At 63.7% G+C, this 21,198-nt stretch overlaps 1 protein-coding gene across 8 annotated transcripts; it reads left to right on the top strand.

Annotated features, from left to right (window-relative positions):
- The first annotated feature begins 1,238 nt into the window (after nucleotides 1-1,238).
- Nucleotides 1,239-17,251, top strand: FGFR3 (fibroblast growth factor receptor 3). Of its 8 annotated transcripts, none has more exons than XM_082727153.1 (18): nucleotides 1,239-1,432; nucleotides 1,813-2,023; nucleotides 7,336-7,605; nucleotides 7,913-7,966; nucleotides 9,720-9,892; nucleotides 9,966-10,089; nucleotides 10,178-10,368; nucleotides 12,225-12,369; nucleotides 12,844-13,034; nucleotides 13,380-13,525; nucleotides 13,929-14,050; nucleotides 14,137-14,247; nucleotides 14,321-14,511; nucleotides 14,597-14,719; nucleotides 14,823-14,893; nucleotides 15,072-15,209; nucleotides 15,317-15,422; nucleotides 15,492-17,251. In XM_082727153.1, the coding sequence occupies exons 2-18, from the start codon at nucleotides 1,915-1,917 to the stop codon at nucleotides 15,636-15,638; spliced, it is 2,412 nt and encodes an 803-aa protein (XP_082583279.1). In that variant the 5' UTR covers nucleotides 1,239-1,432; nucleotides 1,813-1,914; the 3' UTR covers nucleotides 15,639-17,251. The 8 variants fall into 8 exon arrangements, with proteins under 8 accessions (XP_082583279.1, XP_082583277.1, XP_082583280.1 ...); XM_082727151.1 differs by having other exon boundaries at nucleotides 13,377-13,525; XM_082727154.1 differs by having other exon boundaries at nucleotides 1,255-1,432; nucleotides 9,723-9,892.
- The last annotated feature ends 3,947 nt before the right edge of the window (nucleotides 17,252-21,198 follow it).

Genomic DNA, 21,198 nt, shown 5'->3' with positions numbered 1-21,198 from the left:
AGAGCAGGTAACAAGAGCAGCATGCCTCGCAGGTGCCAACTGCTCAGGTGGGCGCCCTAGGGTTGCAGGAGGGCTCCCTGGGGGTGGGGCTCTTCTAGGTCCCGAAGTCTGGCCTCAGAGGCTGGGGTTTCTCCAGGTAGGCATTTTCAAAACACAGGCTACCCCCTGGATCTGCGGGGGGGGGGGGGGGCTGCTAGCGCCCTGTCATAGGGGGACTTTCATGGCCCATTTTCCTGATGAGCACCCAGAGTCCCAGAAGCCAGGTGGTCCAGAGGCACTTGGGTGGGACAGGCCAGAGCCCTGTCCCTGTCTCCCCTCCCTTCTCTGGTGCCCCTTGGGGTTTGCCTGGAAGTGGGAGAAGTGCCCTTTTCCCGGTGAAGGTCACGTCGGTCTCGTGGGGTCCTATCCATTTCAAACCTGTCCCACCCAGCAGGGCCCAGGACTTGCCACAACTCCGCCAGGTTGAGCTCTGCCATCAACTACCCTCATCCTTCCCCAGAGCCCTAGGGTTGGGGTCCCCTCTCTGCGGCCCCCAGCCCCTGCTCTCCATGCCTGGCCAGCGCCCCATCTCCAAACTTGTTTTCTCCTGGAGGACTGGGAGTAACTTGGGCGGCTTAACTACAGGCAGCAGCGAGGCCCAAGCTTCTGGGGTGCAGTCCGCCAGTATTCCAGTCCCAGGCAGACAGGCAGAGGGGCCCCTCACTCCCGGGGCCTTTGCAACACAGTTTTCCAGGACTCCATGCGCCCCGGGGCTTGTCCACCTGAGGACCGGCTGCTCACCTCAAGCTAGAGCTTGAGCAGCTCCTTCTCGGTGAAGCCTGTCTGATAGGGCTTCACCCACCGGGATACCCCCCACTTTCCATGTCCCCACTTTCGGTGATCCGAGGTCGGGTGGCGATTGGGACTGTGAGTCGCGCAACTGGAGGACCGCGCTCGGCCCCTCCGCGCGCCCGCCGGGTCCAGTAGGGCGACGCGGTGGGTCAGCGGGTATCTCGCGCGTCCAGCCCCGGCTCCCACGCCCTCCGAGACCGCCCGGCGCCCCCACCCGGCCCCGCCCCCTCTAATCCCCTCCGCGGGCTGGGTCCGGGCGAGTCACGGCCCCGCCTCCCGGCCGCCTCAGGGGAGGGGCGTGTCCCGCGCCCAGCGAGTCGGGGCGGGCGTGGCCGGGCCGGGGTGGGGCCGGGGGCGGGGAAGAGGGCGGGGCGGCCGGGGACCGGCCCCCACTGGCTGCCGCGCTTCAGGCAGCCCGGGCTCAGTGCACGGTGGCGGCGGCGGCGGTGGTACGGCTCGCTGGCGCCGCGCAGTCCTGCTCCGCCGGGCGCACGGACGCACGGGTCAGCCAACACTGCAGGCAGGGGACGCGGGCGCTGGGCCGCCGGGCAACGAGTGGAGCCAGAGCCGCACGCGGCGAGTGGGCGCCAGCGGCAGCCAGGTCGGTGCGCGGGCGCGGAGGGGTCGAGGCGGGCGCTCGGCGAGGCCAGAGCGCGCGGCGGGCTCATCTCCCCGAACTGTCTCTGCTGCGGGGCCCGGCGGGGGCGCAGACTTCCCGCTCTGGAAAGTTTGCCGCCGCCGCCGCCGCCGCCGCCGCCCTGGGAGGGCTCCGCAGAAGTCAGGGAGGGAAGGGGGAGGAAGGGAGGGACCGCGGCGGGGTGGAGGCGGCCGGCGCCAGGCGGCCCGGGAGCCCAGGGCGGTGGCGGCGGGCGGGGCGGCCGGGGGTCGGCGGAGCCGCGGCGCAAGAGCCCAACCACCGCCGCTTCCGCCCCTGCGCGTCCCGGCTCCTCCCGGGTAACGAACTGCCGCCTTCTCCTGCAGTCTCCCGAGGGGGGCCCTCCTCCCGCGGGTTCCCGAGCGGGGCCATGGGGGGCAGTACGCCCGCGCGCGCCGCCTGAGGACGTCGTCGCCCTCGCCCCCACTATGGGCGCCGCGGCTCGCGCCCTAGCGATCTGCGTGGTGCTGGCGGTCATGACCCGCGCCGCCTCGATGCCTCCGGCCATGGAGCCGCGCGTCGTGCGGAGAGCGGCAGGTAAGGGTACCATAGAGGGGCGTCGGGGGCCCAGGAACGGGTTGCTGGGTGGGTGAGGGCGCCGGATCGGGGTGGGCCCGAGGGTGCGTCCTGGGCTGGCCCTGCGGAACCGGTGCCCGGGTTTCTGTAGCCCTCTTAAAGCTGGCGTGGCAGTTTGTGGGGCTCCTGGAGCCTCGGGGCTACTACCCAAGTGCGGAGCCGCGGCGGGGAGCGGGTCGCGACTGCGGCGTCCGCTGGCACTGACTCCCCGCGGTTCCCTAGTGGGGTGCAGCCTGACCCCGGGCAGCATCGAGAGGGCGCGGGGCTGCGTTTCCACGATTCTGCGGGCCTTCCCTGACGGAAAGTTCCTATTGTTGGTGCTGCAGTCCCAACCCGCCTCCGTCCCGGTTCATGACTTCGGCCTAAAGCGCGAGACCGCACTTTGTAGAGAGGGTGTGAGTGCGTCAGCCTGCCCCCCGCCCGCCCCCCCAGTGGCCTGCGTGACGACGCAACACGGTCTAGTGCCTCCGCTCGCCAGCCCTGCTCTCCTGCCCGGTGGCTGAAGGTGTCTGCCCCCCCCTCCCCCCGAGGGCGCGCGCCCGACTCCAGGCAGAGGGCGGGGGTCCGAGGGCAGTGGAACCGCGGACCCCAGCCGGCTGTCAAGGTCGGGTGAACGTCGGTGGTCCGCGAGGGGCCAGTACGCAGAGCGCCGGGGAGGGGAGGGAACGCGTCCTTGCGCCAGGCCCCGCCCCGCCCCGCACACGCGCCGCGACCCTCGAGGTGCTGCGTGCGCGGCCCCCTGCCGAGCCGGCTGTGAGCTCCGGGCGGCGCCGCCCCCCACACGCACCGCCAGGCTCCCGGCTGCGCCCAGAGGAGAGGGCCTGCCCGGGGGTACAGCCGGTTCCAGGCGCACAGGCGATCCGGGGGGCACAGCCGACTCTAGGGGCACAGGCGATCCCGGGGGCCGCGCGGAAGGAGGCCTTCGCCCGGTGAGCTCACGCCCCACCCGGGCGGGACCCGAACAGCCGCTCCTTTGTACCCGGCGCGGCCACAGACCGTGCATTGATGGCGGCCGCGCCGGCCTCGCGGTGAGGTGTGAGCTGAGCAGCGGCGGCGGGCGCGCCGTGCCAGGGAGGCGGCGGCCGCGGGCCGGACCGAGGCAGATGGCTGCCCTCCCCTCCCCGCGCCCCCGCGCTCCTTTCTACCGCGGCGGCTGCAGCCTCCCGGAACAATGTCATTTTTTTATGAATGAAATGGTCCCGGCGCTTGAATGTGTGTGTCATTCAGCGACGTGACAGAGGCCGTCGCGAGGTCAGCGCGCGCTTTTAGCGTCCTGCTCAGGCGGCCCCAGCGTCCAGGGGCGCCGAATAGGCGGTCGCGGGGGGAGCCCCGAATTAGCATTCGTATTCAGATAAAGATATTACTCCCTACGGCCGAGGAATGTCAACTAGCCCCGAGGACCGGGTGGCAGGCGGGGCTCCAGACCCTCCCGGGACCCCCTGAGGCATTCGGGGGGCGGACATGGGGGCGAGCCTTCCTCCCTCTGGGAACGCACCCGAGGCAGGGCCTGGGACACAGTGGCAGGAGGGACCCCGGGGCCCGGGGCCTCTTTCCTCCATTAGAGATAGCTGTGCCCCTCCCGGAAGGAGAGCTGGTGGGACAGGTAGTGAGTGGCTAGGTCAGCGAAGCTAATCCAGCTCCTGAAGTAGATGGACCAGGCAGTAAACATTCAAAGACCTCCTGAAATGTAGAGGTTCCAGCTGACATTTTACTGGGAAACATGAATCAGGAAGCCAGAGTTAGCTGGGGCAGAGGTGGGGAAGGTGAGGGCCTCTGGCCTGACCTGGGCAGCCTTCATCTCCAAATGGGCCCCAGTATTCCCTGTGAGGGACCTGGGTGGGGGGCACTCCGCCTACCCTCTGACTCCACCCAGTCAGGAGGAGTCCTTTGGGCAGACAGGCATTTCCCAGAAAAGCCCTGGTTGCACCCTCCCCCTCCCCCCACCCCATGGGGCCGGACTTTGAGCCCCACAGCCCTCTGGGTGGTTCATTAACCTGGTTCAGCAAGAGGCTGGACTTCTGACCTCAGCCCGGGACCCAAGCAGAGACGAACCCCTGCCCCCAGAGCCTCAGCTCTGCTTGGGGCTACTCTGGGGCTCGGTGTGCCCCATTTCAAAACCAAAACTAAAGGGGTACAGGAGCTGCAGCAGCAGGCCTGAGTGACTTTGAAGTAAGCAATGAGGGGAGTTTTTTCTGGACGGGATGGGAGCTTCCTGACTCCAGATCCTGCTGGGGCTCTGCTCTGGGTGCCCTCCTCCAGCCCCAGTTACCTCCCTATGTGTGAGGACAGGTAATGGTAGAATTCTGGAAAGGGCAGGCTGGGTCATCCTGTAAGCCCACATTCACTTGCCTGACCTCCAATCTCCCTCTTTTTTTTCTAACTTTGTTATCAAACTTTTCAGAAAGTTTCCAGGTGGGGAAGGGGGAAGATCAGATTTTCTCCCTTGACTTCGGGTTCCCTTTGAGACAAGCTGTCTCTCTTGGGCTATTTGAAAGCAGGTAGGTCCCATACTCTGAAGTTGGAAACCTTCAGCACACGTCCAGAACCAGAACCCTTTGTTCTTCATTCTACCTCAAACCCCAAATTTCTTGGGTGCAGCCAGCTCCAATGGCTCCTTTGAATCAGGTCTGCATTTGTTCTTTGGGTTGCCCCCAACCCAAGGCCCTTCTGAGGGAATGTGGTCCAGCCCCTGTGCCGTCCCTGTGCACTAGCAGGGCTCAACTGTAGCGACCTGAATCCAGGAGTGTTTCCTCCCTGTTGCGAGTCAGGGGCTCAGTGGCAGCCCTCCCAACTAGGCCCGCCCTGGATGTCACCTGGTGACCTCAATGGTGATGGTTTTGGTGTCCCACCCCTGCTGTCATGTGATCCAGCCCTTCCACCGCTATGGTGGCCGCCCTGGCCTTCCAGTGGGATTTTTGCCCTGTGTCCCGGAGGTGGGGGGTGGACAGTTGAGGCACAAGGCCAGTGAGTTAGCAGAATCATGAACAACACCCTGTGACTAGGAAATAGGCCTGCAAGCACAGCTGGGCTTTTCCAGGATAGAGTACCCCTTGAGCTGTGCCCTTGGGCTGCCCTTCGCACGCAGTACCTGGTGGCGCCCAGACCCCATTGGGGTGGGGGTGCTGGTGGGGGCAGACATTCCAGCTGGGCCCACTTCCCTCAATGGCACGTGGGTACCTGCCATGGCACACAGGACTTGGTCTCCAGCATGTGTGGGCCCCAGCACTGGTGTAGATGCAGGCAGAGCCTCTTTGTGTCAATGGAGAAAGACTCCCTCCTGGGGCTGCTGGGGGTGGGCACTGAGCACCGTGTTCCCCTATTGCTCCCTAGGGTAGAGCCTATGGTGACAGGTTTTGTGCCCACCCGTGCCCATCGCTTTGGGCCCTGCCTATCCTCTGTCCCCCTGCCTGACCCTATGCACTCAGCGACACTGCTGGGTCACGACTTGGCATGGGCCTGGTGGATCAGATCCCCTGGAGGCTACCTGGGTCCAGGGCTCCCCAGCTTTGGCACCTGGGCACATCCGGGGCTGGGCCTCAGTTGATGGCAGCATCTGTCCATCAGCGGATGGCTGGCCTAGGGGCTGCTCCATGTCTCCCCAGTCCCATGCTGGACTAGGCTGAAGGAAATGCTATGTGGATGGTTGACCTGCCAACGTTGCCCAGACCAAACCAGAACCAAGCACACTGTTGCCCTTGGGCCGGGGCCTGGGGCTGAGGCTGCCGGGACCAGTCTGTCCTTAGCCTTCTGGGGGGCCTCAGCCAGCTCCCAGCACTGGGTGGTCCCCACAGGACATAGTAGCCAGGACTGGGGGGGTTGGAGGTTAGAGTAGGAGTCCCCTGACTGTGGGCCCCAGGGGTGTAGACTTGAGGATACTTCAGAGACCCTCCTAGAGGGCCTGGACAGGTGGGACTGCCGGAAGTAAGTAGGCAGACTTGGGACTGTCCAGGGAGCCAGGGGCTGGTGTGGCCAGAGTGGGCAGCTGGGCCCTCGAATCTAGGCCACGCGTCGGCAGAATGACAAGTGACAGTGTAACTGACCCAGCTGGGTCTGGGGAAGGAGGCCTGGGCGGTGGGACCACCCACCCTTGTCCTGGGCCCCAAGCCCAGGCCTCCTGCCTGCGCTGGGCATTGTCTGGCCCTGGCAGGGATGCCTGGGGGTGATCGTCAGCCCCGCCAGTGGTGTATCCCTGGATGGCAGGCCTCGGCCCTTTGCGAGCTGGGCAGCTGCTGGGGAGGGAGGAAGGCCCCTGGGCTTACCCGTGGATATCTGCCCTTGGCGAGGATCCCCTCCCCCAACAGAACATTTGCACGTAAGGTGGGCCAGGGCCCCTTAGCCCTGGCATCAGGGCTCCCACTCTGACCTGCTCCTGGCTGAATCTGAACAGTCTCCCACTCCTCCCAGCTTGGGTCCTTATCCATGAAATTGGGTGGGGGCGTCCAGGTCCCCTTAACCTGCTGGCCGATGAGACACTGCTGGCTAGACACAGTACCCTCTTTGTATGAGCTTTTTCTTGCTGTGTGTTTAGTGTAGTGCTGACCTGTGGCTCACACGCATGACACTCCCTCCTAAGTCAGGGTCCGGGTATTCCACGACCCTGAGCGCCTCCACCCTGGGCCAGCCCCTGAGGTCACTGGCCCACAGCAAGTGCTGCTCTGGGAGGTTCGGCCCATGCTGCCCAGACATGGCGGCTTCCTTCTCGAACTGGAGAGGGTCTGTTCTCTGGTCCAGAAGTGCTTTTGCCACCAAGGGGAGAGATGGGGGTGTTAAGTGGGACCCCTGCCCATACCCTGTCTGTCCTGCCTTGAGCCTCCATTTCAGGCTAGAAGGCAGAGGTCTGTGGAGGACTGCCTGCCGACTGCCTGGTTTTGAATGGCCTGTGAGCTCAGGGTGCAGTTTGCATTTCTGAGTGGTTGGGAAAAAGCAGAGGAAGAGTAACACTTCAGGATGCTTTGCCCTGGGAATTCTTGGTGTCCATCAGGATGGTCTGGCGGGAATGCAGTAGAACCTGCTTCATCATGTGTCATTCGCGTCAGTGCCCCCACGGTCTAGGGGTCCTCGGGGCGCACCCCCCATTGGCAGGGCTGGATGTCACCATCCCCAGCACTTTGCAGGATTATGGGCTCTGGAGACAGAGCCTCTGGGCCCTAGATGCCCCCGCCACAGCCTCTGCTGCATGTCTGGGCGGTGGACCTGCCGTGGTGCCTCGGCGGGGACGCCCAGGATTCCTATTTTGGGGGCTCCTGCCTTAGGGTCCTCCATCTCCTCCACAGAGGCCCCGGAGCCTGAGCCTGGCCAGCAGGAACAGCTGGTCTTTGGCAGCGGGGACACCGTGGAGCTGAGCTGCCATGTACCTGCTGGTGGTCCCACAGGGCCCAGCGTCTGGGTCAAGGACGGCGTGGGCCTGGTGCCTTCAGACCGCGTCCTGCTGGGGCCTCATCGGCTGCAGGTGCTCAATGCCTCCCACGAGGACTCAGGGGCCTACAGCTGCCGGCAGCGGCTCACGCATCGTGTGCTCTCCCACTTCAGTGTGCGAGTGACGGGTGAGTGCCCGCTGGGCTCCCCCAGGCTCACTGCATGGCCTTGGGAGGGTGCGGGCTCGTGTGGGCTCCCCTAGGCTCACCCTATGGCCATGGCAGGGCGGGGTGGGGGATGTGATGGGTGAGTGGCTGCGAGGTGAGGGGTTGGGACCATGCTCCCACAGCACCCCACATTGAGCATCTTTGTGGTCGTTGATAGAGAAGGAGGCCCCCCAGAGACTCAGGAGGGGTGGTAGACACCGGGGAGTAGGCGCTGGGTGCTTGCCTGTCAGGGGGCTGACTCCTGCGCCCTCTGTTGCCTGAATTTCAGATGCTCCGTCCTCCGGAGATGATGAAGATGGGGAGGACGAGGCTGAGGATACAGGTGAGCCCAGATTGCAGGCATGCAGGGCTGGCTAGGGGTGGGGATCTGCCTTCCCAGGGGTGGGCCTGCTTTCTAGGTGCCAAGCCCTCCACTGTCATCGGGCAGGTGGGAGACTGAGGCCTGGGGGTCACCACCTCAGGGCCGTGACGAGTGTGGGCTCCCCTCAGTGTGGCGGCCCTGAGCTCTAGGTGGCAGCCACGGGGGCTGTAAGGCCTTGGGTGCGGTGGCCCAGGCCAGATATGTCTTTGGCAGGGCTGCTGTGGGGCCGTCGGCCTGGGGCATTAGGGGCAGGGGAGGTGGGAGCAGAGGGTGGCTGTGGACTCTAGGAACCAAGTTTTGGACATGTGCTCAATGTAAACCGGAGGCTGTTGCATCTGCTGGGTGGGGGGGCTGCAGGTGTGGGAGCAGGCGGGTGACAGCACGTGGGGGTTTAAGCCTGTCTGTCACAGAGGGGCTGGTTAGGGGCGATGGGCTGTCTGTTTTTGGAGGAGCCAAGTTTGAGAAGCTGAGAGATGTGGAACCGGGGTGGGAGGCCCTGCGGGGTCCAGTGGCGAAGAGGTGAGGGGGAGCCAGCCAGGGATGCGGGCCTGGGTGGGGACGTAGGAGGGGAGTGGTCCCGGCAGAGGGCCGGCCCCCGTAGGTTGGCTCCACCTTGGGTGTGCACAAGGGCAGAGGCATGAAAGGGCCCTTCCTAAGAAGCTGCTAGGTTTCCTCTCTTTTCCCTTTTTTCCTTTGGCTGCTAGTAGTTCAGAGCCAAACTCCAGGCCCACCTGGAGCCTCAGGCACCCCCAGCCATGCCAGGCCATGCTGGTGCCCCCTCCCCCATTAGCCGGTGGGCTCAGCAGCTCTGAGGGTTGCTGCCAGGGCTGCTCTCCATAGGCACTGTCTAGCAGCACTGAGCTGCCATGGTATCAGCCTGCCGGTCACCCTGGGGGTCTCTGTCCCTGGAGGGCTCCCTGCTTGTGCCTCGGTGCCCTCCTCTGTCAGGTGGTTGTGTTGAAGGCAGTAGGGCAGAGGTGGGGGTGAAAGGGGTATCTCTCCCCGTCTTAGGGGATGCTGGTCCAACCTCCCATGGCAGGAAGGCAGCCTGCATTCCAGCAACAAGGAAGGATGGAAACCAGTTAGGGTGGGGATGGGGTGGTAAAACCAGGAGAGGGGCAGGGCCTCCCAGATGCTGTGTCACCATTTCTACTCCCCCTGCCCGTCAGGCCCTAGCGTGCTCTAGAGGGTGACTTCGGGTCTCAAGGGTTCTAGCAGGTACCTGGCCACCTGTGAGATCTGGGCTCTGCACCTTCCTGGCTTCCAGGTCCTGGCCTTGCTTGTCGGTCCGGCTGGGCTTCGTGACCTGGGCTGACCTGGTTCTGAGGCCTGCTGGGTCTGTGCCTCAGTGGACTGGCTCCAAATGTGCCTCCCTGGGTGGGTGGGTGGTCCCCCAGGAGGTACCGCTGTGTCTTGAAGGCTCCTCAGTCAGGGTGTACTGTTCCGGACCCTTGGGTCCCCTTGGCTGGGAGGGTGCTTGGGGGAGGTGGCCAGGGCAGGGAAGGGACGCGTGTCTCGGCTTTGAGAATGCCAGGAGGTGATGTTGGGGCTGTCGGTGGCCTTGTCCAGACGAGGCAGCAGGCCTCAGAAGTCTGACACTCTGTGCTCAGGAGGGGACGCTGAGGCTGGAGGCATGGGCAGCCTGGTGGCCTCCGAAGGCGGGGTCAGACGGGCCTCTACCCCCACCCTGGACTGGCAAGTGCCCCTCTGTCAGCAGGGGCTCCTTACTGGACGCGGCCCGAGCGGATGGACAAGAAGCTGCTAGCGGTGCCCGCTGCCAACACCGTGCGCTTCCGCTGCCCAGCCGCCGGCAACCCCACGCCATCCATCTCCTGGCTGAAGAACGGCAAGGAGTTCCGAGGCGAGCACCGCATCGGGGGCATCAAGGTGGGCCTGCTGGTGGGTGGTGTTGGCCAGTGGAGGTTGGGCCACCGTTCCTCACCTGCACACCTGCCCACAGCTACGACACCAGCAGTGGAGCCTGGTCATGGAGAGCGTGGTGCCCTCAGACCGCGGGAACTATACGTGTGTTGTGCAGAACAAGTTCGGCAGCATCCAGCAGACCTACACCTTGGACGTGCTGGGTGAGGCTCTGGACTGGCGGGGGGCGGGGTGTGGCGGGGTCTGGTGGTTCAGGGCCGGGCCGCCCCTGAGCCCCATCTGACCCCGCAGAGCGCTCGCCACACCGGCCCATCCTGCAGGCCGGGCTGCCTGCCAACCAGACGGCTGTGCTGGGCAGTGACGTGGAGTTCCACTGCAAGGTGTACAGTGATGCACAGCCCCACATCCAGTGGCTCAAGCACGTGGAGGTGAATGGCAGCAAAGTTGGGCCCGACGGCACCCCATATGTCACCGTGCTCAAGGTGAGTGCCACCCCGAGCTGGGTGTTGGCAGGGCTGCGGGCTCCTGCTCAGGGTGCTGGGCCTGGCCTGCCCTGTGGCCAGCTGGAAGGCATCCCAGCAGGGAGGCCGGTTGGGTCACAGGTGTTGGGGGAGCTTGGCATTCGACCAGTGGGGGAGAAGCGGTAGGGTGGGTGGGGGTCGGCTTGGGAGTCTGGGCCCAGTCCCGGCACATGAGGCAGGCAGTGCGTGGCCCTGCAGTGAGTCCTCAGTTTCCCGGTCTGCTCTACGGGTTGGCCTCAGCCCTGGAGGCGGGCGTGCACATAGCACCCTGGGCCAGGCTCAAGCTCCAGGCCCTGTGGCAGGCAGGTGGCCGCTGAACCCTTGGGGCATGGCCCGCTCTGGGACCCAAGGTGCAGGCCACCATGCCTCGCACCTGATTCGGCACCGTCTGCATGCACAGAGCACAGCTCGTGCCCACCTACCTCCCTCGGCCCCCACTTTGTTCCCACGGCCCCAAGTTGGGACAGTTGCGACACTGTCAGCCCAGAAAGAAACATCTGTTGCTCATGAGGGTGGAGAGCAGGCACTTGGGCTGAGAGCGGGAGTGCAGGCCCAAACACAAAGGCCGCGGTGGCCCCGTCAGGCAAGATCTCAACACACCCCGGAACAGAGCCAGGCCCCGCCGGGACCCTGGGGTAGGCAGACGGAGGGCCAGCCCTGGAGGGCCATCTCTGGGCTGAAGTTGGGGGGGCAGGCCGAAGGCACATCCTGAGAAACCACGGCCCACTACTGGGAGGTGCTTCCATGACCTCCTCCAGGAAGCCTTCCTGCCTGGCATAGCCTGGCCCACCCCCTCTGTTCCTTGAGTGCCACCCCCGTGGCGGGGTCTGCTCCGGGCCCTGAGCCCACATGGCCACTCTGTGCCCGGCCGGGCTGCTAAGGACGCACCTAAGCCGGGTCTCTTGTCCCCGCAGTCCTGGATCAGTGAGAGTGTGGAGGCCGACGCACGCCTCCGCCTGGCCAATGTGTCCGAGCGTGATGGGGGCGAGTACCTCTGTCGAGCCTCCAATTTCATAGGCGTGGCTGAGAAGGCCTTTTGGCTGCGTGTTCACGGGCCCCAAGCAGGTAACAACTCTGTCCCACGCTGTCTGGCACGCCGAGCTCCAGCTCCGACGCCCTGGCCATGCGCCCACCTGCACGCCCCCATCCTGCTCGCTCCCTGCCCCGTGGCTCACGCTGTGCTCCTGACACAGCCATGTCTGCGATGTGGGTGCCACTGGCCTCCACGTGACCATGTGCTTCAAGCTCCTGTGGCCTGTGCTGACCCCGTCTGCGCTCCCATGGCACCCCCAGGAGGCCATCAGCCCCGGCGGAGGCTGTGCCCCTCTGTGAGCTTCTGCCCTGTCCCTGCCCCGCGTGTGTGTGTGTGCGTGTGCATGTGTGTCTATGTGTGTGTGTGCACGTGCGTCTCTTGCCCACGTTCTCTCGCCTGCTCTCGTGACCTCTGCCCCTGGCTCTCCCACTTGCGCCCTTCCTCTCGGTCTATCGGTCAGTCCATCCGCTCAGCTGCCCACCCATGCTCCCCACCTGCGCCCCCTGTGTGCACGCTAACCTTGCATGCTGCGTGGGTGCAGCTTGCTGCTGGCCGCACGCCTGGCGCTCACCTGGGACAGAGGACTCGCCGGTGGAGGGACTGGCTTCGGGCTCTGTGTGGACGCACGAGGCGGAAGACCCCTGGCGCCGTGGCCGTGGTTGTGGTGGTGGTGGCAGCGGCGTTTTCCTTGCAGCCTGGCTGGATCATCACCGCGTGGACTCTGGCCGTGGTGCCCATGGGAGGTGCTGGCGCTCGCCTATCGCGCTCTGTTCTCTCTTTGTAGACGGCGGGCGCTAACACCACCGACAAGGAGCTAGAGGTTCTGTCCTTGCGCAATGTCACCTTTGAGGACGCTGGGGAGTACACGTGTCTGGCGGGCAATTCTATCGGGTTTTCCCATCACTCTGCGTGGCTGGTGGTGCTTCCAGGTACTGGCTCCTGCTGCTGCTTGCTCTGTTCCTGTCCTCTTGGGCTCGCTGGCTTGGGACACTCCATGGCTGCCAGGGACAGGCAGGGGACCCTGCGGCCCGTGGCCAGCTTACTCCACAGAGTGCTCATGCAGGCCCAGTGGCGGGCATGGGAACGGAGTTGACAACACCGTGTCTTGGCTCAGGGTCCCTCCCCTGGAGCCCCCCGCTCTCAACCAGGTCCCCAAGAGCCTAGGTGGTAGCATTGGCGTCTCCCCGGGTGGTGGGCGTATGTGCTGCTGGCTCTCCTGGGCTCCTCCGCTCCTGGGCGTCCCCCTGCTGACCCAGCATCTCTGACCGCAGGGCCCTTGGTACACCCCCTCTGGGGTCTGAGCCCCTTTCCCCACGCCCACTGTGTCTCTGGCTCAGGCCCAGGGCAGCTCGTGGGGGCTCCCGTGCAGGTGGGCCAGGCCTGCAACGCCCATGTCTTTGCAGCTGAGGAGGAGCTGGTGGAGGCTGGTGAGGCTGGCAGCGTGTACGCGGGCGTCCTCAGCTACGGGGTGGGCTTCCTCCTCTTCATCCTGGTGGTGGCGGCCGTCACTCTCTGCCGCCTGCGTACGCCCCCGAAGAAGGGCCTAGGCTCGCCCGCCGTGCACAAGGTCTCCCGCTTCCCACTCAAGCGACAGGTAACAGAAAGTAGATACCAGGTTCTGAGCTGCCTGGCCTCCCAGACCCTCCATGGCCGCGTCTCCTGGGCTGCTGAGCTTAGCACCCTGCGGTGTCTGGGAACTGGGGCCCACGTGGGGACACGGGTGTGTGTGGCGGCTGAGGCAACCCCACCCTTGACTTTGCCATCCCCCGGGTCACTTTGTCTTCACGTAGCACTATGTGGAGCTTGAACAGCCCTCCCCCCAAGTCCTGGCCAGCCCTGCCCATGCAGAGAGAGCTGCAGCCTAACCGTCCCCAGCCCCCCACCAACCCTGCTGCGGTTTGGCCCTGCGGCACCAACCTGTCCCTGCCGACCCAAGCAGGTGTCCTTGGAGTCCAACTCGTCTATGAACTCCAACACACCCCTGGTACGCATCGCCAGGCTGTCCTCAGGGGAAGGCCCCGCACTGGCCAATGTCTCCGAGCTGGAGTTGCCTGCTGACCCCAAGTGGGAGCTGTCCAGGGCCCGGTCAGTGGTGGCGATGGGACCTTGTGTGCCAGGGCTGGGGGCACATATGGGGTGCAGCCTTGTGGTGGGGGAGGAGGGCTCCCTCAGAAGCCTGATTGGATTCCAGTCAGAGGCAGGTGGGAATTGGCTCCCTGCATAGGGTGGCCACCATTGGACGTGGTGCTGGGGCCAGAGAAGGCTGGGCCAGGGACCCTGCAGGCGGGGGACACCCCTGCACAGTGCTCCATCTGGAGGGCCCCGCACAGTAAGAGGCTGGAAGGCCAGCATTCTCCATCCTCACGAGCAAAGTTGTAGGGGCACATATGGAGGGCTTCCTGGAGGCAGTGGCACCGAGCCTCCGAAACGGCCTGGGACAGAGCCTGGAGCAGGCGGCGTGCTCATGGCTTCCTATCTCTGCTGCCAGGCTGACACTGGGCAAGCCACTTGGGGAGGGATGCTTCGGCCAGGTGGTCATGGCGGAGGCCATTGGCATCGACAAGGACAGGGCTGCCCGGCCCGTCACTGTGGCAGTGAAGATGCTCAAAGGTGAGGGAAGGGTGGGCTGTGGCAGGAGGGTCCGGTCGGGGCTGGAGCAGCAGTCCAGTCCCTAAGGTGGTCTCCCTCCTTTACAGATGACGCCACAGATAAGGACCTATCGGATCTGGTATCTGAGATGGAGATGATGAAGATGATCGGCCGCCACAAGAACATCATCAACCTGCTGGGGGCCTGCACCCAGGGCGGTAGGTGCCATGGCGGGGGCAGGGGGCTCGCGGCCTGTTGGGGGAACCTTCTCTGAGGCTCCTGTGCCCCCAGGGCCCCTGTACGTGCTAGTGGAGTATGCGGCCAAGGGTAACCTGCGGGAGTACCTGCGGGCACGGCGGCCCCCGGGCCTGGACTACTCCTTCGACACATGCGGGCCACCCGGGGAGCAGCTCACCTGCAAGGACCTGGTGTCCTGCGCCTACCAGGTGGCCCGGGGCATGGAGTACCTGGCCTCCCAGAAGGTAAGCGGGGGTGGGAGGGCGGGCACAGGCCCCTGAGCCAGTGGGGGCCCCGTGGGAGCCTCAAACCCCCTCCACCCTCCCCCAGTGCATCCACAGGGACCTGGCCGCCCGCAATGTGCTGGTGACCGAGGACAATGTAATGAAGATTGCGGACTTCGGCCTGGCCCGCGATGTGCACAACCTGGACTACTACAAGAAGACCACCAACGTGAGCCTGGCTAAAGGCGGGGGTCGGTCGGTTGGAGGCTAGGGAGGGCTCCCCCTGCCCATAGGAGGGCCCCTGACCCAGCGTACCCCCTTCCCCCGCCCAGGGCCGGCTGCCTGTGAAGTGGATGGCACCTGAGGCCTTGTTTGACCGGGTCTACACCCACCAGAGTGATGTGTATGTAGTCTCCTAGATCCTGAGGAGGGCCAGGGGTTGGGAGCTGTGGGGGATGTGGAACTGTATCAAGGGGACACAGGACACCGTTGGGAGCCTCCTGAGCCCTGGCCCATCGCCCCTGTGCTCCGCTGGGGGTCTGCTCAGGGAGGCAGGCTGACCGTCCTGTGCTCCCCACCAGCTGGTCCTTTGGGGTCCTTCTCTGGGAGATCTTCACCCTCGGGGGCTCGCCATACCCCGGTATCCCCGTGGAGGAACTCTTCAAGCTTTTGAAGGAGGGTCACCGCATGGACAAGCCGGCCAACTGCACACATGACTTGTGAGTGTCCCCACTTTCTCTGCAGCTGGCAGGGTTCCCAAGGGGTGCAGGCGGGGCTGAGGGCAGGCGGGGAGCCTTTCCCAGCTGTCACCCCCACCCCCCCGCAGGTACATGATCATGCGGGAATGCTGGCATGCTGTGCCCTCCCAGAGGCCCACCTTCAAGCAGTTGGTGGAGGACCTGGACCGTATCCTCACTGTGACATCCACAGATGTGAGTGCCACCCCCTCCCCCCGCCCGTGCTGTGTGGAGGACGTGGCATTGACCTCCACCCTCCCACAGGAGTACTTGGACCTCTCTGTGCCTTTTGAGCAGTACTCGCCAGGCGGCCAGGACACCCCAAGTTCCAGCTCCTCGGGGGACGACTCTGTGTTTGCCCATGACCTGCTGCCTCCGGCCCCCACCAGCAGTGGGGGCCTGCGGACGTGAAGGGCCAGCAGCCTGCAGGCCGAGCCCCCACCACTGTTGAGAGTGGACGCCAGCTCCCCCCTACCCTGTGCTGCTGGTGGCATGCTGTCAACCACTGGGGCCCCTTCGCCTGGGCCCGAGCCTGGGACAGACAGACAATGGACAGACACTTGTGTGTATGTGTGTGCACGCGTGTGTGTGAGTGTGAGTCTTGAGGCCCCCTGCACAGGGATCCCTGGGGTGCCCACTCTGCTGTACAGTGACCTCCTGGCCACCAGCGCCGGCAGCACCAGGGGGACAAATGTAGAATGTAAAGGGGTTCCTCCAGGAGCCCCTCAGGACAGGGAGCTGGGCCCCTTCCCCAGGCTCCCTTCCCCCCACATCCGTTGCCTCCCAGGGGCCGGTGGGGGGGTGGGCAGGCTCTGGCATGCAGTGTGGACCAAGGCCCCTAGGGCTGAGCCTGCGGGGTAGCCCCTATGCGGCAGGCCCCCGCCACGTACCACCTTGTGCCTGGGGATGCGTGTGAGCAAACCACCCCACCCCGCCCCAGCCTGCCCCATGTCCCCCCCAGCTCCTTGGAGGCTAAATTACGGGTACCTGAAGGCAGGAGCCTTTACCTTCTCTCCGAGAGGTTCATTCCAGAAATGAGTGTACATTTATATAAATAGAAGCCATGTGTCGGATACGTACATGCCTATATATATGCATATCTATATGGAAGAAAGATTGGTGTGGCCGGCACAGGACCCTGGGGGCCCAGGGAGCCTCCCCGAGGGATTTGCTGTTGAGACAAGAGCAAACACCAGCACACCACGGGGCGGCTTTTCTGACAGTTTTGTTTTAAAAATTGTACCTGGACCTGTATATTTGTAAAGCTATTTATCGATTGCCCAGAACCCCTGCCCCCCGCCCCACACTCATAGTGTTGAGACAGCCGCATGGCACAGAGGTTTCAGTTTTAACTTATTAACCGCGGAGAAGGGACCGTGGGGTTGTGATAGTGCTGGGTGTGGCCTGCCACCCCCCAAAACCCAGCGAGTTCCTTTGTGCCCTCAAGGGTTGTTCATAGTTTGAGGTGATTCTAGTGAGGTGTTTTGTTTCCTTTGGCCTTCTTTTGCAAGGGAATTAGATTTCTATAGGGTTTTTCTTTAGGAGATTTATTTTTTGGGACTTCAAAGCAAGCTGGTATTTTCTTCCAAGTTCTAATTGCCATGTGCTCCGGGTGGGGAGGTGGCTTCCGGTGGGGGCCAGCCCTGCATGCAGGCTTCAATGTTATTAGATGTTACAAGTTTATATATATCTATATATATAATTTATTGAGTTTTTACAAGATGTATTTGCTGTAGACTTAACACTTCTTGCGCAATGCTTCTAGACTTTATAGCCCAGACTGCCACCTTTCAAAGCTTGCAAGAGAAAGCGGTGAATTCAGTTTTGTTACTTTTTGTACTGTTAATGGCCCAAATTTGGGGGCCTGTTTTTTGCTCATCAGCTGGCCAACTGGGCAATGGTTCAGGGTGGTCTTTGTTCTCAGGGGCCCCCCCTCCCCTGCCTTATGGGAGCCAAAGGTGTTGGCCCAAACTGGCAGATGTGCTTTCCAGAAAATAAACGGAGACAACTGGTTCCTGTCCTGATTCTGTGCCTTGTTGTTTCCGGCCCTCTGGAACCCCAGGCAGTTCAGCATCCTTAATGTCCACCTGGGACAGGTCCTATCATCTGTTCTCCCCACCCCAAGGATGTAGGGGTCCCCAGCTGCTGGCACAGATTGGGACTGGCTGCCTGGGGTCACAAGCCCAGGTCCTGGCTAGGACAACAATCCTGGGCAAAGCCAAGGCACAGGTGAGGATGGTCCGCTGTGTGCAGCTGCATGGGGGTCCAACCTTAGGGCCATGTGTGGTCTTCACTGTCTGAGGTCCCCAAGGGCAGGGAATGGTGGCAAGGGGGTGTCCAGGGGATTGGCAATGAGAGCATCCTGGGATGTGGCTGAGCAAGGAGGAAGGCAGGTCCCGCCAAGCCCCCTGGTTGCCCCCAGCTCCTGGAATCTAGGTAGGCTCTGGGAGTCCTGTGCAGACATCTGCAGCGGCTTCTGATGCTTCCCTCCCTCCTGCACACCCCACGTGCTAGCATCTGCGGTTACCTGGGGAGAAGCTGGTTTATAGCTGGGTTCCCCTCATGGAGCCACATGTCAGCAAAGCTCTCACCTGGCCCCTGATTCAGCCAGACCCAGGGAGAGTGCTGTCTGCCCTGGGGGCCACACTCTAGCTCCTGGATGCTTACCCCATCCCAGGCCTGGTACCACACCCTTGGGCTTCACCTGCACCCCTGCATTCCACCATTTCTGCAACTTTGGGCAGAGGCTGCATGCTGACCCTTAGCTAGTTGGGACACTGAGGACCCAGTGACAGGATCTGGTCCCCTCTGCTCTGCGTTCTCAGTCTGAGGGAGTGGGGACACCGATCAGGGCACCCACCCATGCACTGGTGAGGTAAGTCTGGGAAGACTTCCTAAAGGAGGTGACAGTGCCCAGGCTAGACGGTGAGGCTAGAGAGGATTCAGGGATGGGCAGCCAAGCACAAACTTGGCCCAGGTCCTCTCTGGCGCCCAGTGCTGTGTAGGGCCCCTCTCCCTCCTTCCTCTGCTGACCCCTGGTCTGGTCCCACCTGAGAGGACCGCTCCGGGTTAACCAGCCACCTGGCTGTGTCAACTTTTAACTCTGGCTTTTCAGAAATCGCTCCTGCTGTAGCTGTGTCCAACTCACTTTCCAAGTCTGGGGCTTCCCTGGAAGGGAGGATCTGAACCCAGTGGGTGACCCCCCCCCCACCATACCGCGACCCCACTGGGAAGCTCTCCCTGCCCCCGGTCCAGCCTGCCAGAGACCCGGTGTTCTTGGAGTCACCAGCACTCTGGGGAGATGGGGGCCGATGGGGGTGTAAGTGTGCGCTGTTGATCCCAGGCTGGCGGGGAGGTGGGGAGAGCCCAGAGGGTACCCGGCTGAGGGGGGCCCGGCAAATGGGGACGGCGGGGGTAGGAGAAGCTGATGGGGGGCGGAGAGGGGCAGGAACTGGGGAGGCAGGCGAAGCGCGGGCCGGGAGCGCCCTCTAGTGCCGCCCGCAAGCATCCCCGCCAAGTCCCCAGCTCCTCGCCCGCGCGGAGCTCCAGGGGCGCGCTCGAGAACGGGGGCTAGGCCTCCCGGGAGCTGGGAGTCTTGCGGACGCCTGACCGAGACCCCGGGCGGGACGCGGGCGGGCAGACGAACGGGCCAGGCCGGCAGGTTGGGGCACTGGACAGGCAAGCAAGGGCAGCCCTGCACCCTCGCGCGGCCTGGAGCCTCCCCGCCCCTCACCTGCAGGTCCCACCAGCCCCGCGGCCCCGCCCCTCACTACCGGTCCCACCCACTCCAGGCCCCGCCCCTCACCTGCCGGTCCCACCCATTCCAGGTCCCCGCCCCTGTCCTGCTACACCTGTGCTGCCTCACCTGCGACCCCTCCCCTCCCCGGCCGGGCTCGCCTCCTCCTGCAAGCCCCGCTGCCAGTCCCCGGGTGTCTTCTGAATCCCCGGGCAGATGGGGTCCGACCCAGACTCGAACAGGCCTCCGTGGCGTTTCAGGGAGAGAGGCGTCCACAAGCCACCCGCCCTCGAAGGGTGGAGAGCTCCCCAGTTCTTGGAGCTCCAGGCCCTGTCCTTCACCTTTCCCCCTAGCTGCCGGGGTTGGCTCCTTTCCTGGACCCCGCAATCTTATTCCTGACCTGTCAGATGCCGCCCACCTGTTCTGCCAGGCTGGACACCAGCTGTACACCCTGCATCGTCCTCCCAGGCAGGTGGACGCACACACTCGGCCGCAGCTGCCAAGGTCTGCAGGGTCGCAGCCTCACACGGAGCACACTTGCATCCGCCCGCGTGGGCCGACTCCAGTCGCCCCCACTGCAGTGCAGTGAGAGGTGTTTTAAATCCGGACCTCATCTGGTTGCCTTCAGCCCAGAAGAACCCCTGGCCTTTCCCCCCTTCCCTGAGCTTTTTGGGGGCACAACGATGTCGTATTGGAAGGGCCTGCTTTCTGGATATGCTGGTGCTCCTGTGGGGTCATCAGACTTTACTGGGTGGGTACCTGGGACAGGAGCGCTGTAGAGGGGTGGGGCACAGCAAGGGGCACATGGCTAGCAGCCCTTGCCCCCAGTTGTTCCAGGGAATGGTGCCCAGGCTGGAAAGCTGCAACGCTAAATTCCAGCATTTCTTCAGGCCCACCAGCTGGAATTCTCCCTCAACACCTCGCCGGGATGGAACCTCCTCCTGAGAAGACTGGGGAGTGGCTTTCTACTTTCTGATGGGAGAGTTGGCACCGGCACCAGCACCAGCCGGCTGGCCAGAGGACCACTGCAGGGACGTGATCTTTCTTTACAACCCATTCTCCATGTTTCACCCTCACTCTTTCCTCGTTCTGGTCAGGAGTACCCTGTCCCCAGGACTCTAGAGCCATCTCCTTAAGCAAACCCCCAGCACCCTCATCAGCATCCCCAGAACCCTGGTGTCTTTCTGTGGCCTTCTTAACTGTGGAGACAAGAAACATGCTCCCGACCAGGCCCCTGACTCCCCTGAGGGCATGTAGGCGCCTGCCAGGAGCATTTTAAAGAACCTGGATGGAGCTTTTGGCCCAGGGCCCAGGCCAGGGGGCAGGCAAGAGCGGAGACCTACCAGTCCCCCACTCACAACTGCACCCACAGAAATAAACCCTCCCACGCAGTTCTAAAGCGGCGTCCGAGCTCCCAAGACCTACAAGGCAGAGGAAACACAGCCAAGGCCAGCCTCAGGGACAAATGAAGGTGGCCCTTGGGCAGGGTGCAGGCAAGGGTGTCAGGACTCAGCAAGGGTGGAGGGATTCCACACAGCACCCCATGCAGCCTGGTGCCCATGGTGAGGCCACTGGAGACGGTGGAGGGCATCGTTTTGTCTGTCCTGTCTGCCTGGCAGCCCTCTCAGCTCTATACTTGGGGGTAGAGTGCAGGCAGACCTAAGCCAGCTCTCTGGGCCCTGTCCAGGCTTGGGGAGCAGCCTCTAGTGGAGGGACGGCCCCTGCATCATCAAGGACCCCCTCAGCGGAGTGCACGCCTTTGGGAACCACTGTCCCCACTCTCGGGTGTCCTCAGAGTCTTTCCCAATGGAATTGGGCCTTCCTGGGTGATCCTTCAACCAGGATCCCAGTCCTGTCTCCCCAGGTCCCACAGCGTCCGCTGAGGGCTGGGGTCAGGGGAAATCCCGGTCAGGCAACGGCTACTTCCCAGTCTGGACAAAGCAAGCAGTGAACAGTGGACATGTCATCGTGACAGTGCTTTATTAACCCTCTTCCGGACATCACACTGAGCACCTACCCGCTGCACGGGGGTCCAACTGGGGGCACAATCAGACAGGACGTGAAGCCAGTGCGCAGCAGAGGCCACCCAGGCATGGTTCCGCCAGGCAGACGTCCATCTGGAACCTGGTCTCCCAGCAGAACAGCCATACCCATGGGCCACGGACCACCCCCTTCCGCCGCAAAGGTAGAAGCGGACCCCCAAGTGGTCACAAAGGCAGACATTCCAACAATTCA

The sequence above is a fragment of the Mustela nivalis genome (genome assembly GCF_964662115.1).
Source record: "Mustela nivalis genome assembly, chromosome: 4".
Lineage (NCBI taxonomy): Eukaryota > Metazoa > Chordata > Mammalia > Carnivora > Mustelidae > Mustela > Mustela nivalis.
This window is presented reverse-complemented; position numbering and strand designations above follow the sequence as displayed.

Bases quoted from the DNA above. Each gene is read 5' to 3' on its own strand.
- FGFR3 (XM_082727148.1), top strand. From the start codon at position 1,915: ATGGGCGCCGCGGCTCGCGCCCTAGCGATCTGCGTGGTGCTGGCGGTC. The intron at 7,606-7,912 runs GTGAGTGCCCGC...CCTGAATTTCAG, and splicing joins CTTCAGTGTGCGAGTGACGG to ATGCTCCGTCCTCCGGAGAT. The intron at 14,720-14,822 runs GTGAGCCTGGCT...TCCCCCGCCCAG, and splicing joins ACTACAAGAAGACCACCAAC to GGCCGGCTGCCTGTGAAGTG.